General features: G+C 38.5%; 1 protein-coding gene across 1 annotated transcript in view; it reads left to right on the top strand.

Annotated features, from left to right (window-relative positions):
- Nucleotides 1-19,233, top strand: part of HSF5 (heat shock transcription factor 5) — a 45,186-nt gene that overhangs the window by 14,857 nt on the left and 11,096 nt on the right. Inside the window, exons 3-5 of the mRNA XM_047757861.1 lie at nucleotides 1,629-1,726; nucleotides 4,340-4,861; nucleotides 8,088-8,265. Coding sequence (XP_047613817.1) covers nucleotides 1,629-1,726; nucleotides 4,340-4,861; nucleotides 8,088-8,265 — 798 coding nt within the window. The remainder of the gene's footprint in view (nucleotides 1-1,628; nucleotides 1,727-4,339; nucleotides 4,862-8,087; nucleotides 8,266-19,233) is intronic.

The raw sequence follows: 19,233 nt of genomic DNA, 5'->3' as shown, positions 1-19,233 counted from the left end.
AGTTAATAATGGAGAAATACGGAAGCATTTCAATGAATTTTTACAATCTTTAGGCTAATTTACTTTCAAAGATTACAGAATGAGATTATTTAGTAATTTTATTAGCACAAAATATGAATAATATGGACCAAAAAAGAGACAGTTGCCACCTTATAATAAAGTCACCCTAAAAAATCTTCAGCAAGTGCAGTTATGGTAAAATTAAAATGTTACATCTTAGGAAGAAGGAAAGATTAGGGAATAATGTGATACATTAAAGAGCACTTTACTTTGGTGTTTGTCTTTTTAGGGCTGCACCTGCAGTATATGGAAGTTCCCAGGCTAGGGGTTGAATTGCAGCTGCAGCTGCCAGCCTACACCACAGCCACAGCAACGCTGGATCCTTAACCCACTAAGGGATCAAACTGGGATCGAACCCGTGTCTTCATGGATACTAGTCGGGTTCATTACTGCTGAGCCACAGTGGGAACCCCTGCCTTGGTGTTTAAATGGTGCCTCTGTCACTACCAGCTTTGTGACTTTTGGTAAGTTGTTTGTTTGTTTTTTTAAACTTCTCTCAGCCTTTGTTTCCTTGTTTTGTAAAGTAATATTAATACCTCATTTAAGTGTTGTTTGGATTAAATGAGGCAGTATATGTTAAAGGTCTTAGGACTGTGCCTGGAACATGGTAGGTGCTTAATTAAATGTCATCATCCTCTGTTTAATTCCAAAGTGTGATGTTACAACCGATTCTCATTCATTTTGGAGAGTCTCTCTCTCTCTCTCTCTCTCTCTGTCTCTGGAAAAGAGGAGATTCAGACCTATTATTATGGCTGCATCTGTAAGTATAACTATAGCAGTACAAAGAGTTCAATCTTTTCATGGTATCCTAAACTTAAAGAGAAAGTTAGGAAAATGTATTTCCTTAGGTAAAATAATAGCATTGTTAGCTATCTGTTGATTGATTGCTTACTGTATCTCAGTACTATTCTTAGTGCTTCAGGCATATTAACTATTCACTTCTCACAACAATATGTTAGGTAGGTACTATTATCCCCATTCTAATAGGATGTAGAAACCGAGGCCCAAAGAGATTAACCCTGCTCAGGTTCATCCAGCTATTGAAATTTTGGAGCTGGGCTCCAAAGCAAGGCAGTCTAGCTTTAGGATCTGAATTCCTAATCGATGATTAAAACATTTTTTTTTTGTGAACTTCAGGGGATGTGTTGTATAATTAGTAGGAGTGTTTGGAGAGTATTTTATACTTATTTTATCCTTAAAAACACACTTTTCTCCAAATGTTTGTTAAAATGATTGAAATAATTATTTTAGAATTCCAAATATGTTCTGACATTTTCAATAAAAGGATATTGGTTCTTTCAGGAAGAATAAATGTTTGGTTAGAAAGACAACAAAATGTTTAGGTACTAAAGAAATTATAAAAGTAGGCCTTTTTAAATGACTTTTAAAATGAGTTCATTGCCATTTGTTTACAATGGCAGTGAACTCTAGTTGGACTAAATATGTTTTATTGCATCCGCAAAGGAAAGCTTTTGGAATTTTCTTTCCCAGTTGAAAGAGAGAAGTGCCTTGAATGCTGTAGAGGTTTATTTGGGTTGACGACGTTTCTGTGTTTGAATTCGTTCCAGCTGTGCTGCAGTGCTGCTCTCCTTCTACCCACATGGACGCGCTCAGTAGCTGTGTCACTCCCACTGCCTCCTCCTATGCGCACTGCAACTACTTCCAGGTGAGATTCTGGGAACGGTGGACAAGGTCTGTGCATCAGGTCCAACACCATACTATCAACCTGCAGAATTTCAAAGTGTCAGTTTTATCTTAATGATTAGCCAGAGGTAAGCTGTGGATTATGGCCTCAGTTTTTCTCAATTCTAAAACAAAAGGATTGATATAAATGATGTCTGAGGATTCTTCTAGGCCTGTTGTTAGGCACTAGCCACGTAGCTATTTAAATGTAAATGAATTAAAATTAAATAAAATTGAAAACTCATTCCTCAGGCACACTAGCCACATTTTAAGTACTCAGTAGTTTTGTATGGCTAGTGGCTACCAAATTTTATAGCACAGATAGAGAGCATTTCCATCATTGCTGAAAGTTAGTTGGGGGGAGTTTCCGTCGTGGTGCAGTGGAAGTGAATTCCATTAGTATCCATGAGGATGTGGGTTTGATCCCTGCCCTCGCTCAGTGGGCCAGGGATCCCCACGTTGTCATGAGCTATGGTATAGGTCATAGACGTGACTTGGATCCTGTGTTGCTGTGGCTGTGGTGTAGGCCAGAAGCTGTAGCTCCGATTTGACCCCTAGCCATATGCCACGGGTATGACCCTAAAAAGCAAAAAAAAAAGTTAGTTGGAACAGTGTTGTTCAATTAACTTTTAGCATGGGTAAAATCGAATACCAAGACAAAATTAATACTGGATAAACTATAAAAGTGTATAAATCACCAAATGACAGATCCTTCTAAGATGGTACAGATAATTATTTATTTATTTTTTGAAGGAGAAAGGAAAAATGATGTCAAAAATGAGAAATTTAAGTGGTGGTTTTTTTCCAACACTTATGTTCTAAACACTGTACTTCAGTTACATTCTCATTACTTATTAGGCAACAATTGCTTTGATTTAAGTGTTGCAGACTACTATTTCTAGGATAAGATTAAATTGTATGTTTTTATTTTTGTGCTGTAATTGCTTAAAGATTGGAATTACGAGTTTGCTTTTGATATCATGTAGTTGTGACAGCTTCTGTTCTTAAAAGACTATCTTACTAGTGGCATTCTAGTACTCAAAAAAATTTTTTTCTTTCTTCCCCTTTTAAAATCTGTATGGGAAATCAAATTATAATCAGATTGTTGTTTGAAGAGTATAGATAGAGTCAGAACAAGGGGACTTGGACATTTTTAATGGCAAATATCATCAAACTTTCTAGTCTAGCCAATTGATCTTCACTTAAGGACATATCTTTCGTACAGATTAGATGCTCTTGTCTGTTGATCCAGGCATTCCCTCCCCTGGATCATATTAAAGATACTCTGTTAATGTTTATTCTTGATTATATTTGTTTTAAATAAATCATTCAAAACATCTTTAAAGACTTTTTGGGGAGTTCCTGTTGTGGCTCAGCAGAAACAAATCCGACTAAGAACCATGAGGTTGCAGGTTCAATCCCTGGCCTTGCTCAGTGGGTTAAGGATCTGGCATTGCCATGAGCTGTGGTGTAGGTCGCAGACATGTCTCAGATCCCACATTGCTATGACTGTGGGCTAGGCCGGCAACTGCAGCTCCGATTGGACCCCTAGCCTGGGAACCTCCATATGCTGTGGTTTCAGCCCTAAAAAGCCAAAAAAAAAAAAGACCTTTTCTTACTACAAAGACAATAGATGTTCATTGTGGGAGAACAGAGATAAATAGACATAAAATTTTTAAGTGGAGAAAAGGGAAGCATTTCAGATGCCATTCTGGAAATAAATGCAATTTTAAAAAAAATTTTAGTTCATTTACAATGTTGTGCCAATTTCTGCTCTATGGCATAGTGACCCTGTCATACATACATATGCATTCTTTTTTTTGTATTCTATCATGTTCCATCTTAAGAGACTAAATATAATTCATTGTGTTAGAGAGCAGGACCTCATTTCTTATCCATTCTACATGTAATAGTTTGCATCCACTAACCTCAAACTTCCAGTCTATCCCACTCCCTTCCCCCTCCCCCTTGGCAACCACAAGTCTCTTCTCTATGACTGCGAGTCTGCTTCTGTTTTGTTGATAGGTTCATTTGTGCCAGATTTTAGATTCCACATATGAGTGATCTCATATGGTATTTGTCTTTCTCTTTCTGACTTACTTCACTTAGTATAATAATCTCTAGTTGTATCCATGTTGCTGCAAATGGCATTTTTTTTTTAATGGCTGAGTAGTATCTCATTGTATACATGTACCACATCTTCTTAATCCATTTATTTGTCGATGGACATTTAGCTTGTTTCCATGTCTTGGCTATTGTGAATAGTGCTGCAGTGAACACTGGGATGCATGTATCTTTTTGAATTACAGTTCTGTCCAGATATATGTCCAGGAGTGGGATTGCTAGGTCATCTGGTAGTTCTAAATTTAGTTTTCTGAGGAAGCTCCATACTGTTTTCCCTGGCAGCTGTTCCAACTTATTCCACCAAACAGTGTAGGGGGGTTCCCTTTTCTCCTTATTTGTAGGATCTGTAAGTTTTCCTAGTGAGCTTTAAGTTTAATTTGCTTATGTTTAGCATTCATCAGCCTAAATGTTGTTGCTTTTCTCCTTAATCTCATATTTGATTTTCTATCCACACTCTTTTCTCTTTTCCTAGAATCCTCCAATGCAGTCTTCCTATCCAGTTGAATTTCTGCCTTCTAGTTGGCCGTGCAGTGCTACTGATGAAAGTAAAAAGACAGAAGTAAACCTAGAGGCTGTATTTCAGATAGTGGATGAGTTGCATTCCTCCCCTAAATTGGAGATGGTAAAGGTGGAGCCTGTTGAGAATCAGTGCTCAACATCTCAGTCTAACAGAGGCCAACATATCCTAGCGAATTCAAGCAACAGCAATCCATCTTCCACAAGTCAGGCTAGCCAGCTGGAGCCACTTACTCCTGTAGGCTCAGATATTACGTCTTTTGTGGTTGGAACAGAACAAGCCATCACCTGCTCTCTGCCACAGTCACCTGAGTACATCTATACCATCCACACAGCTCAGCCTGTTGAGAATACTACAATGCAGGAATCTGCAGCCATCCAGCAAGCTCATGTCAAACTGAAGGAGCAGCTAAGTCATAATCTGTCTCCATCTTCAGTAGTATTTGTGCAGGAAGGGCTACCGTTCAGCGCACACCAGGTAAGAGGCAAAGAAAAAATCCTAATAAAGCTCAAAGGTGCTTCTTGCTGAAGACTGTTCTGGTGGAGGCTTTGTCCACATTTTCTTTGGATTTAATAACAGTTCATTATACTTTCCAGAAAGATCATGTCCCAGTGGTTCTGCACAAAATAATCAGAAAAAAGTAACCTTAACCCTTAGGCATCCTCTCACCATGTTATGGTCTGAAGTCAGCCATTATAGAGGCAGGCTGATTGAGCATCATGGCCTAAGACTTATTTTTTTTTTCCAATTTTTTTATAATGATTTTTATTTTTTCCACTATAGCTGATTTACGGTGTTCTGTCAGTTTACTGCACAGCAAGATGACCCAGTTACACATACATGTATACATTCTTTTTTCTCACATTATCATGCTCCATCACAAGTGACCATAGTTCCCAGTGCTATATAGCAGGATCCCATTGCTTATCTAAGACTTATTTTCATGATAAAAGCGTCCCTTACGTTTTGCTTCCTAACTTAGTTTTTTTTTTTTAATTCTTTTTTTTTTTCCTTTTCAGGGCTGCATCTGTGGCATATGGAGGTTCCAAGGCTAGGGGTCTCATCAGAGGTACAGCTGCCAGCCTAGGCCACAGCCACAGCAATGCAGGATCCGATCTACATCTGCAACCTACACCACCACTCGTGGTAACTCTGGATCCTTAACCCACTGAGCGAAGCCAGGAGATCAAACCTGCAACCTCAAGGTTCCTAGTAGGATTCGTTTCTGCTGTGCCACAAGGGGAACTCCTGCTTCCTAACTTAATCTGGACGGTGTGCCTGGTTGATTAAATTCTGCACTGAGAAGTGGTTTACCTCATGGGTAATATAGATGTATTTCATAGATAATGGATTTTCCTAGCCATTTGTAACATGGAGGTAAAGAGATGGCTAGAGGTATTTTCATACTTTTTTACAGCATTACTGAATTCTAATTTGACTTGAGAGCATATGTGTTATAATTTCCTTATTAATGTTATTCCTAAAGCAGAGGTCTGACTCTAGTTTGAGAGATACATGCTGAAGATAGAGACTAATTCCATCATCACTACCAATTTATGACCAGAAAAAGAATGAACTTTGATTTTTAAAAGTACATCCAGATTAATATCATTTCTTGTGATTGTTTTTTTCCCTACTTAAAAATATTTTTTCTTTCTTTCTTTTTTTTTTTTTAAAGGAAGTTGGTGCTGATTTAACGCTTTTATTTCTAAATGTATTTTCTAAATCACACATCTCAGGGTCTTTTACAATGAAGAGTGGCTCCTTTTTGGAAATGAGAACATAATTTGTTTGTTTATTGGCCATGCCTGCAGCATGCAGAAGTTCTCAGGCCAGGGATCAAAGCCACAGCAGTAACCTGAGCCGCAGCAGTGACAATGTCACCAAATCCTTACCTGCTAGACTACCTGGAAACTCCAAACATTTTTTTCTTTTTCTTAGCCTAATATATATATATGTGTGTGTGTATATATATATATGTATGTGTGTATATATATATGTATGTGTGTATATGTGTGTGTGTGTGTGTGTGTGTGTGTGTGTGTGTGTATGATAATGGCCGCAACCTTGGCATATGAAAGTTGCCGGGCCAGGGATTGAGTTCAAGCCATAGCTGCTGCTAGGCTGGGGATCATACCCACATCTTCACAGAGACCCGAGCTGCTGCAGTTGGATTTTTTTTTTTTTTCTTTTTAGGGCCACACCTGAGGCATAAGGAGGTTCTCAAGCTAGGGGTCAGATCGGAGCTATAGCTGCTGGCCTACATCAACAGCTCATGGCAACACTGGATCCTTAACCGACTGAGTGAGGCCAGGGATCAAACCCGCAACCTCATGGTTCCCAGTCGGATTTGTTTCCGCTGTGCCACTACAGGAATTCCTGCAGTTGGATTCTTAACCACTTTGTCACAGTGGGAACTCCCTATATTTTTTTCATTTTGGATTTTTTTTTCTTTAATGGAACTGAAAATATCTTCGTTGGAGATTCCTAAGATATTTTTTTGTCAGTTTTTTTTAAATGTATCTTTTTTAGCTCTAGCTTTAGATTCAAGTGTCTTAAGGTTTCTATCAACTCATTGTCCTTCTTAAGCCTGATGTTGAGACTCAGTATACTATGTATTAAAATAATATTATAGGAGGTCTCCTTGTGGCTCAGCAGGTTAAGACCTCGACTAGTATCCATGAGAATGCAGGTTTGATCCCTGGCCTTGCTCAGTGGGTTAAGGATCCAGCGTTGCCATGAGCTGTGGTGTAGGTTGCAGATGTGGCTCAGATCTGGTGTTGCTGTAACTATGGTGTAGGCTGTCACCTGCAGCTCTGATTCAACCCCTAGCCTGGGAACTTCCATATGCTGCAGGTGGGGCTGTAAAAAGAAAAAAAATATATTGTAAATTTAGTAAACCAAAAATAAGCCCATTATCTTTCAAATATGCCTGTGGGAAGAACATGACATTTGTCTTTTTTCTTTCGTAGTCACATCCAAACTATTAGACTTCATACTTTAAAACTACATTCACAATAGCTTTTGAAAGCTATATTTTGAACTTCTAGCTCTATTTCATTATATAGTTTATTTTAAAATAAAATCATAAACAAACAGATTATTTCAGAAGTTGGTTAACTTGACAAAGGAATTTGACATTCCAAAGAAAACATAGGAACTCCAAGAGAGAAATTCATATATTATAAGCAAGGCAGATCTAGATGTTATAGGACCTGAAGCCTATCAAGTTTTGAGGGCCTCATTAAGACAAAGAATATAAAATTAGTAGAATAAAGTGTTCACAGACCTCTGAATCATCCAACAGGATCATGCCTATGGACACTGCAATATCACCCGAGGGGAAATCTGATAGAAAGGATGCTAGAGTGGGAAAGGATAAGGATACTAACCAATTATAAATTTGTGTGTGTGTGTGAATTTTACCAAATAAAAAAATTCATGGAGAAGAAAGCCAAATCTTTCTCTGATCATAAGGTAAATGTCTTAGCTCCACAGACATTTCATTGCTTTGTGTTTGGGGAAATATATATCTTACTACCAAGTATTCAGATTAGCTTAAGAAAATCACATTCATAAGGATGAAAAGGCCTGCAGTCATACTTGTTGGGGTCATGTTTGAATACTAGAACTCCTCTGGTAAAATAACTTTTAGTAGATATTTTGGGGAAATTTGGAATAATGAATGGGTTTAATATTTTAGGTGGATGCCAGTATAAAATGCCAGACCAATCCACCTGAGAATATCTTGCCTTCAGAACAGACGGGATATCTTATTTCAGAAATGGGGCCTGCTAACAAGTCTAGTAAAGACACAGGTTTGTCCACTCCAGCCAGATACCGAGAGCGAAGAAGCAACTCACAGCAAGGAAAGTCCCCTGGTAAGGGTTATTGTGCTCTAGAATGCTAGCAGTAGAATCACAGTATAAAATTAATATGTGAATAACAGTTTTTCTGGTCTTCATTTATTATTCATAATTATACTTATCACATTGCCATTTAACATAATTAATTTTAACACTATATTTTTTCTTAATTATCCTTGTAAAGTATGTAAAAGTTATATTCCAGTATTGCTTATAAGAATATGAGCACTTTTTAAAAATTTTTTTAATTTTTAGGGCCGCATTCACGGCACATGGAAATTCCCAGGCTAAGGGCTGAATTGGAGCTGCAGATGCTGGCCTACACCACAGCCACAGCAACAACAACACAGAATCCAAGCGAAATCTGTGACCTACACCATAGCTCATGGCAACGCTGGATCCTTAACCCACTAAGCGAGGCCAGGTATCAAACCCGTAACCTCATGTTTCCTAGTTGGATTTGTTTCCGCTGCACCCACCACAGGAACTCCAAGAATATGAGCTTTTGAAAAGAGAACATAGTAAGTAAAAGCAGAGGAATTTGGATTACTTAATTTGGAGAACGCAGAATGAAGGTTGATTTAATAACTGTTTGAGATGCTAAAGACTTTGTAATTAAAGAAATGCTTGTTTAACAGAATACAGTACAAGAGAGAATGTGCTTAAAATTTTGGCAGGAAAAAATTAAATGACACTAAAGACGTTATCCTGAGCATATTATATCCTGAGTCTAAAGTATGGCTCTGTTATCAATGGGATTTTTTTGTATGTGTGGTTTGTAGGAGCCCAGGGTTAGTGATTGTTTTAGATGTGTACACTTGGTGCTATTCTTTCTAGGGAAATGGGACAGAATCATTATTTTAAAGAAAATAGTGATATCTAATAAAATGTTTCTTATATGACCCAAAGTCTTCAGTGGACAATTTGAATATTCTCAAATCATATATATGTCAGAGGCAAGCAATTCAGTGAATTAATCAGGTCGAACGGTCATTTTAACCTTTAAAAACTGGGAAAATGTTGGAAGCTCTTGTGAGAATTTCTCCAAAAAGTAAAATAATAGTGATATGATTGAGATATTATTCAGAGCATGGGGTTCTTTCTGCGAAACACTTTTTAGACTAAAAACTATCTTGATCACTCATCTTATTCGTTAAATTCAGTTTACACAGTGCTTTTTGTTGAGTATATGATCCAATCTTTGATTAAAGATGAAGATTTCTTACCACTGAAGAGGTTCAAAGCAATGACATAGACTTTGAAGGCAATTTTAAAAAGGGCAATAATGAATATTTTATTGCATACTTATTTTTATGCCATAAAACAAACTTGATGAATGTGATATTGTCATCATCTTAAAGATCAGGAAAACTTAAGCTTGGGGAGGATAAATAACTTGCTCAGGATCACATTAGTTTAGCTAAGATTCTACTCACAGTCCCTCTGTTGACTCTGTCCTTTGATGCTCTCAAGTTTTTGAGTTTGATGTAGTCCCATTTGCCTATTTTTCCTTTTGTTGCCTGTGCTTTTGGTGTCATATCCAAGAAATCATTGCTAAATCCAGTGTCATGAGGTTTTTCCACTTTGTTTTCTGCCAGGGGAGTTTTATAGTTTTAAATCCATTTTGAGTTAATATTTATAGGTGGTATAAGAGTCCACCTTATTCTTTTGCATGTAGACATCCAGTTTTCCCAGGACTGTTTATTGAAGAGACCTTACCCCATTAAGTGATCTTGTCATCCTTGTCGAAGGTCATCTGACCGTATATGCGAGGGTTTATTTCTGGTCTCTTTACTCTAGTCCATTAGTCTGTTTTTCTGTCTTTATGCCAGTACCGTATGACCTCTGATGAAGCATTCAATTTGCCATTGTAGCACAGAAGCAGCCACAGATAATACATAAACTAATGGTTGTGGCTGTGCTCCAGTAAAACTTGATTTACAAAAACAGGTGCTGGGCTCAGTTTGACCCAGACTGAGTTAGACTAACAGCATATTTCAGAATAACAACAACGGAAGTGAGAATGGAGTAGAATTGCATTTTCAATATGCTAAAAAGAAACCTACAGTCCTAAAAATCTCTACCCAGCAAAGAGATCCTTCAATAATGAAGGCAAAAAAAAAAAAAAGAGTAAGTAAAGATAAAGAGAAGGTAAAAAATAATAATAATGAAGGCAAAATGAAGCACAAAATCACAAGCATGTACCATAGCAAGTAAGCACTAAAGGACATTCTACAGGGTGTTCTTCAGGCAGAAGGAAACAAGGAAAGATAATTGTAGTTTCCGGGGTAATCACCAACACAATAGAAATAATCTCCCAATAAAAGGCAGGAAAGAAGGAAGAAAGGAGTGAAAAATAAGGAAGACAGAGAATACAAATAATAACATGGTTGACCCACATTCAATCAGTACAACTATTATATGTAAATGGTCTTAAAATCTCAAAGTCACAGATTTCTAGAATGGATAAAAGGGCAAACTCCTACTACAGGCTGGCTATAGGAGACCATAAGTTGAACATAAGTGGATGGAAAAAGATGTAACAATGCAAACAGGAAGTATGAAAAGGCTGTATGGTTATTTTTAAATATCAGATAAAATAGACCTTAAGACAGAGAGTATTATAAAGAGGGCCACTTCATAATGAACAATTCATCAGGGAGGTATATCAATTGTAAATGTGTTTTGTAAAGTAATAGAGCTTAAAAAATGCGTGAAGCGGGAGTTCCCGTCGTGGCCCAGTGGTTAACGAATCTGACTAGGAACCATGAGGTTGCATGTTCAGTCCCTGGCCTCGCTCAGTGGGTTAAGGATCCAGCGTTGCCTGTGAGCTGTGGTGTAGGTCGCAGCCGCGGCTCGGATCCTGTGTTGCTGTGGCTCTGGCGAAGGCCAGCGGCTACAGCTCCGATTAGACTCCTAGTCTGGGAACCTCCATATGCCACAGGAGTGGCCTAGAAAAGGCAAAAAGACCAAATAAAAAAGTGAAGCAAAAATTAACAAAAATTAAAAAGGGGAACAGACAATTCCTCAGTGTAGTAGGATATTTTAACAGTTCTATCTAAGCAATTGATATCAATAAAGACACAGAAGATCTGAACGACTTAACCACCTTCATCTGATTGGCATTTATAGAACACTGAGCATCTCAAAACTGCAGAACATGCATTGTTCTCAAGTTCATATAGTACAATTACCATGATAGGTCATATATGGGCCCATAAAACAAGTCTCAGTACATGTAAAAGAATAGAAGTCAGATAAAGTGTATTTTCTGAATATAACAGTTAAATTTCTAGGAGTACCCATCACGGCTCAGTGTTAACGAATCTGACTAGGAACCATGAGGTTGCAGGTTCAATCCCTGGCCTTGCTCAGTGGGTTAAGGATCCGGTGTTGCCGTGAGGTGTGGTGTAGGTCGCAGATCCGGCTCGGATCCCAGCTGCTGTGGCTGTGGTGTAGGCCGGCAGCTACAGCTCCGGTTCGTCCCCTGGCCTGGGAACCTCCATATGCCGCAGGAGCGGCCTAAGAAATCGCAAAAAATAAATAAATAAATGAAATAAAATAAAATAAAATCAATGACCTGAGGTTTTATCATAAGAAACTAGAAAAAGAAGAGGAAAGTAAACCCAAAGTAAATATTAAAAATAAGAATAGAAATCAATGATATAGAAAATAGTTGAGAAAATTAACAAATATAAATAAAACTGGCTCTTTGAAAAGAACAACAAGATTGACAAATCTCTAGCTAGACTAGAGATTCACCAAAGAGAATACAAATCATAACTATCAAGAATGAAAAAGAGATTGGGAGTTCTCACTGTGGCACAGTGGGTTAAGAATCCAACTGCAGCAGCTCAGATTTCTGGGAGGTGTGGGTTTGATCTCTGGCCCAGTGCACTGGGTTAAAGGGTCCGGCATTGCCACAACTGTGGAGTAGGTTGCAGCTGTGGCTTGGATTCAGTCCCTGGCCTGGGAACTTCCATGTGGCATGGGTGTGGCCATTAAAAGAAAGAAGAAAGAAAGAAAAAGAGATAAGGAGATTAACACCTCCAAATCTGTGAATAGTAAGAGGATAATATGAGAATATTATGGGTAGTCTTATGTCAATGAATGTAACCACTTAAACAGAACAGACACATTTCTTGAAAAATACAGCTTGCCAAAATTCACACAAGAAGAACCAATGAATAGCCCTACATCTATTAAAGAAGTTGGTTATCAAACATTTCCCTCAAAAGAAGAAAGTTACAGACCAATAATCCTCATGAATATTGATGCAAAAATCATTAACAAAATATTAGTAAACTGAATCCAACAATATGTAAAAAAGGTTGATAGGGCAAGTAGAGTGTCTCAAGAATGCAAAGTTGAGTGAATTTCAAATATTAATGATGTTATTCACCATATTAACAGAATAATGGAGAACAAGTCTATGAGAATTTCTTTTCTTTTTTTTGGCTGCACCTACAACATATGAAAGTTCCTGGGTTAGGGGTTGAAGCAGAGCTGCAGCTTCAGACCTTTTCCACAGCCACAGCAACACCAGATCAGAGCCGCATCTGCGACCTATGCCACAGCTTGTGGCAATGCCAGATCCTTGACCCACTATGGGAGGCCAGGGATTGAACCCACTTCTTCATGGACATTGTGTCAGGTTCTTAACCTGCTGACAATGGAAACCCCTTCCCTTTTTGGGGGGGAGGGGGAGGCTGTACCCACAGCAAATGGATGTTCCCAGCATATGGGAGTTTCTAGGACAGGGATTGAATCTAAGCTGTAGCTACAACCTACACCTCAGCTGTGGCAATGCCAGAGTCTTAACCCACTGCACCACAGTGGGAACTCCCTCTAAGACAATTTCAGTAGATGCAAGGAAAGCACTTGACAGACTTTAGCACTCATTCATAATAAAAACTCTCAAAAAAATAGGAATAGTAGAAAAATTTTTCAAAATTTTCTACTGATAAAGAGCATCTATAAAATATGTACAGCAAGGATCATAATAAGTAGTGAAATATTAACTGTTTACCCCAGAGATTGGGAATAAGGCAAGGATGCCCACTTTTTTTTTTTTGTCTTTTTGCTATTTCTTGGGCCGCTCCCTCGGCATATGGAGGTTCTCAGGCTTGGGGTCGAATCGGAGCTATAGCCGCCGGCCTACGCCAGAGCCACAGTAATGCGGGATCCGAGCCGCGGCTGCAACCTACACCACAGCTCACAGCAACACTGGATCCTTAACCCACTGAGCAAGGCCAGGGACTGAACCCGCAACCTCATGGTTCCTAGTCGGATTCGTTATCCACTGCGCCACGATGGGAACTCCAAGGATGCCCACTTTTACCACTTGCATTCAGTATTGCTCCAGTGGACGGACCTAGCCATTGCAGAAGGCAAGAAAAAGAAGTAAAAGGCATAAAGATTGGAAAGGAAGTAAAACTGTATTTGCAGATGATATGGTTATTTATGTAAAGAAATCTAGGCAATCTACAAAATAACTACAAGAACAAATAAATGAATTTAGCAAGGTTATGTCCTTTTTAGCAGGGCATAAAGTTAATATACAAAAATCAGTTGTATTTTTATAAATTAGCACACAATTGGAAAATGAGGTTAAGGAGTTCACATTGCAGCTCAGCAGATTAAGAACCTGATGTAGGTTCGATCCTGGCCTTGCTCTGTGAGTTAAGTATCTGTGCTATGGAAAACTGCAGCGTAGTTCACAGGTGCAGCTCAGATCTAGTGTTGCTGTGGCTGTGGCATAGGCTGGCAGCTGCAGCTCTGGTTCGACTCCTAGCCTGGGAATTTCCATATGACACAGCAGATGCAGCCAAAAATGATCTGGCGTTGCTATGAGCTGTGGTGTAGGTCGCAGACGCGGCCCAGATCCTATGTTGCTGTGGCTGTGGCATAGGCCGGCAACTGTAGCTCTGATTTGACCCCTAGCCTGGGAACTTCCATATATTGTAGGTGCGGCCCTAAAAAAACAAAAACAAAACCCTAAAAGAAAAATAAATTTTAGGAGACAACTAGAAATCTCTGTTACAGAAAGGACTAAGAGAAAATAATTACCACACAAAATATAAAGCCTTGTATTCATAATACATAAAAGCTTTTTTGCCCATCTGATTGAAAAAACTTAAACTATTGATGATATCCAGGTTTAATAAAGATATAGGGAAAAGAAACCTCCCAGACACTGTAATTGGCATATACATTTGTGGAGCCTTTTGGAGGCAATTGGCATTATCTGCAAATAACTAAAAAGTTCCTGTGCTTTGATTCAGGAATTCCACTCCCAGGAATCTCTCCTATAGAGTTCAGTATAATGTGTTACTTATAATAGCAAACACTTGGAAAAAGCGTAAATGCCTGACAGTGGAGAACCAAACTCTGATACATTCATGCAACAAAGTACTATGTAAGTATTTAACAAAATAAAATAGGTTGATATGTGGTTACTTGGAAAGATAGAAAGTGTTTGTAATATGTTAAGTGGATGAAGCAAATTGCAGCACAATAAGTCTAAAAAGACCCCCTTTCTAGAATAAAAAAGAAAAATATATACTGTAAAATTATAGAAAAAATATGAAAGTATATGATAAAACTAATACATAGAACAGTGGCTACCTCTAGGAAAGTAGAATCGGAGGTGTAGGGAGGTATTTTTTTACTTCTTAATTTGTGTATGAATATAAAACAGTGGTGGGACTATGGGACAATCTCCCTATTTGTATTTTTCTAGAGTTTTAAAATAAAAAAATTATAAATACTTTAAAGAATTCCTAGACAACGAATACAGAAGCCTCAAAATAATCAGAATGAGTAAAGAATGTTTTGAAAAAAATATTTATATTCCAGGTAGTAACCTTTTGAGATTTATACGTGACTGATTAAGCTAACCTTATCCCATACCAAAAATGCTTTGCTGAGATTTCTGATAACTTCTGGGGTTTACAGTGGCTTTTGTTTTTGGCTTTCTACTTTTGCTCAATTCTGGATTCACCTGTTGCTCACCTCCTAAAGCTGTTCTCTCCCTCTCCCCCCAGGCCGGCCCAGGTGCGGAGCTTAGCCCCGGTCCTTTGATTTCACCCCTCCCCCAGCTTATATTAGGTATTTGGATGTATAACACAATTTTCTGAGCTAGAAAAGGTTTGCATTTAAAATATTGCAAATAATTTACAACAGAATGTTAGCCATTCTTCTTTTTAAAGGCCTTCAGCCACTTTACCACTTTCTCACCTTTCCCGGTCACTGGTCAGTGAGGCCTCCTGCCGTGTTGTCTTCTTTCCTTCTGCTAACACCATACCTTCTCTTCTCTGATAGCTGTTTTTTTTCCCCTCTTCTTTCACCAGGCCCTGAATTTTGTGTCTTAGGCAGGGAAGGTTAGGTATCTCTTCTATTTCCTAATATCCTTGACACTTCATTTTGCCCAGCCAAAACAACCTGTCAAGATATATTCCTCACTAAAGACAGTTACCTCCCAAGAGGAACTGTGGTGCCTGCTGTTAAAATAATAATTTCCTCTCTTCACTACATACTGTGATTATAAGTATAACTGATAAAATAATTAGCACATTAATTATCTTTTTTAACTGTTCCTTTTTTTTTTTTTCTAATAAAGCTTTATCCTTTGGTCAGTGGTGTTGATAGGTGAGTCTTAATTGACCTTGGTTTCCTGCTGTGAAACAGAGGAGTTGTGAAATGTTGGCATTATTATGACATCTAATTACCTTTTCATTTTATTAAGGGCAGGGAGCAAATGACTTATGTTTAAACTAGAACCTCCTTGCTAAAAGTTTTTGTACTGAAAGCGTAAGGAAAAATATAATTCATGAAGTTGCAAATTATTCTTCCTTGATAGGACTTAGCCTGGCTAACAGTTGGTTTATGAAAACATGGCTACATATAAAGTCTTAAGGCATTGAAAGACCTTAACCAAAGTCAGGGTAAGATTTATATACTCTTTTAGAAACATTATGGCATATAGGTCAATACTCAATAGGAACAAAGCTTTTGTTACTAGGAAAAAAACTAAAATCTGAATCATGGGAGAAAAATCTTTGCAAACAATGCAACCAACAAGGGCTTAATCTCCCAAATATACTAACACTTCATACAGCTCAACAACAAAAAGACAAACAACCCAACTGAAAACTGGACAGAAGACCTAAATAGACATTTCTCCAAAGAAGACATATAGATAGCTGGTAGGCACATGAAAAGATGCTCAACTTCACTAATGTGAAATGCAAATCAAAACTACATCACTTGGAGTTCCCGTCGTGGCGCAGTGGTTAACAGAATCCGACTAGGAACCATGAGGTTGCGGGTTCGGTCCCTGCCCTTGCTCAGTGGGTTAACGATCCGGCGTTGCCGTGAGCTGTGGTGTAGGTTGCAGCCGCGGCTCGGATCCCGCGTTGCTGTGGCTCTGGCGTAGGCCGGTGGCTACAGCTCCGATTCAACCCCTAGCCTGGGAACCTCCATATGCCGCTGGAGCGGCCCAAGAAATGGCAAAAAAAAAAAAAAAACCTACATCACTAATGAGAAATGCAAGTCAAAACTACAATGAGGTGCCATCATTAATAAGTCTATCAATAACAAATGCTGGAGAGGGTGTGGAGAAAAGGGAACCCTCCTGCACTACTGGTGGGAATGTAAATTGGTACAATCACTATGGAAAACAGTATGGAGGTGCCTCAGAAAACTAAATATTGAACTGTCATATGATCCAGCAGTCCCACTCCTGGGCATATATCTGGACGGAACTGTAATTCAAAAAGATACATGCACCCCAGTGTTCACTGCAGCACTATTCACAATAGCCAAGACATGGAAACAACCTAAATGTCCATTGACAAATCAATGGAATAAGATTTTACACACACACACACACACACACACACACACACACAGAGTGGAGGACTACTCAGCCATAAAAAAGAATGAAATAATGCCATTTGCAGCAATATGGATACAACTAGAGAGTCTCATACTAAGTAGAGGAAGTCAGAAAGAGAAAAACAAGTACTCATATGATATCACTTATATGTGGAATCTAAAATCTAGCACAAATGAACTTATCTACAAAACAAAAGCACTCACAGACAGAGAACAGACTTCTGGTTGCCAAGGGGGAGGAAGGAGGGAGTGAGATGGACTGGGAGGTTGAGGTTAATAGATGACTATTACATTTAGAATGGATAAGCAATGAAATCCTACTGTATAGCACAGGGAATTATATCTAATCTCTTGGGATAGACCATGATGGAAGATAGTATGAAAAAAAAAGAATATATGTATATATGACTGGGTCACTTTGCTGTACAGTAGAAATTAGCACATAATTCAACTATAAAAATTTTTTAAAAATTAAAAAATAAACACCTGGATTCTGCCATGAACTGTGGTAACCTCGGGCATATTTACTTTACTCATCTGCAGTTTCTTTATCTGTAAAATGAAGACAATAATGATAAAAAAAAACACATATAACTAGCTTTGGATGGTGCCTGGTACACAGTAAGTACGCAGCAGCAGCAAAATTTTCATGAAATTACTGTGTTTGTAATACTTATTATTGATGTTTATTCTTATTAAATACTTTTCAAGTGACTGGTCTCACTTGAAATTCATGAGGACTCCTCTTGTTGCCAGCAATCCTATAATATTTCTCTAAACAGTACATTCTCCATTTTCCAAAGCCACTCTATCATATCTTCTCTCTGCTCCAACTTTCCTCCTCTCTCCATTCTAAGCTATGACCTTGTTTCTTATTCTACTGAGAAAATAGAAGCAACTAGAGGAGAACTTTCGTATTTTTCCACGAGCAAATCTATCAGTCTACCACTTGTGTAACCCTACACTCTGCCTTTCTTCCGATTACAGTGGAAAAGTCCAATCCTTCTATTTATGTGCAGAATCCCCTTTTGTGTACTCACCGACTTAGCACTGAACAGTCATCCCCCCTTATTCTTCAGTAATCACATTTCAGCTTTTATGTTAGGTATTCCCATCAGCATACGAACATGCCAACATAGGCTCTATGTTAAAAGAAATTCCTCTCACCTTTCCTTCATTCATATTTTCATCTAGCTGCCACTACTCTGTTTTGCTTTTGCTTTTGCTTTTTAGGGCTGCACCTGAGGCTTATGGCAGTTCCCAGGCTAGGGGTCGAATCAGACTGCAGCCGCTGGCCTACACCACAGCCACAGCAACACAGATTCTGAACTGTGTCTGCGACCTACACCACAGTTCATGGCAACACCGGATCCTTAACCCACGGAGTGAGGCCAGGGATCGAACCCTCGTCCTCATGGATACTAGTTGGATTCGTTTGCACTGCACCACAGTGGTAACTCCACTGTTCTATTTTTCTGATCCCTTTAGAGAAAAGTTCCTTGAAAGCATATCCTTATCTCCACAGGTTTTCCAATCAGGTTTTCATTCTTGCTACTCAACTGAAACTGCCCTCGTGAAGGTTTCCATTTACTACCACGTTGCCACATCCAGGGATTTTACTGTATCTCAGCAGCATTTGAACAGACTACCTACCTCAACCTTCTTGAAATTCTTCACTTGGCTTCTGGAACATTACTCTTTCCTGGTTTTCCTTCAACCTCACTGGCCACTCTGTAGTTTCTTTCACTGAATCTTCTTTATCTTCTGACTTCTAAATATTGATGCGTCCTAGAGCTCAATTCTTCTGTTTTCTTCTCTCTCTATTCAGTTCCTGGGTTATCTCAATAACTCCCATTGTTTTTATCTCATTGTCTTTACAGGGCTTCCTCCTAAATTTACACCTTAAATTTCAATCTTCTCTGAGCTCTCAATGTGCTTACCTTCTTTCCCAAGGTACATCTTTGTTTGGATGTCCAGTAGGGTCCCAAATGCATTTTAACTCCACCCTTCTCCCGTTTTTACTTATTTCAGGAACTAGTACTTCTAGTCACCTCTAGTCAACGAAAAATCTTGGCGTCTTCCTTG

Source organism: Phacochoerus africanus, chromosome 14, assembly GCF_016906955.1.
Source record: "Phacochoerus africanus isolate WHEZ1 chromosome 14, ROS_Pafr_v1, whole genome shotgun sequence".
Taxonomy (NCBI): domain Eukaryota; kingdom Metazoa; phylum Chordata; class Mammalia; order Artiodactyla; family Suidae; genus Phacochoerus; species Phacochoerus africanus.
The sequence above is the reverse complement of the archived record's forward strand: the minus strand, read 5'-3'. Positions and strand labels throughout refer to the sequence as shown.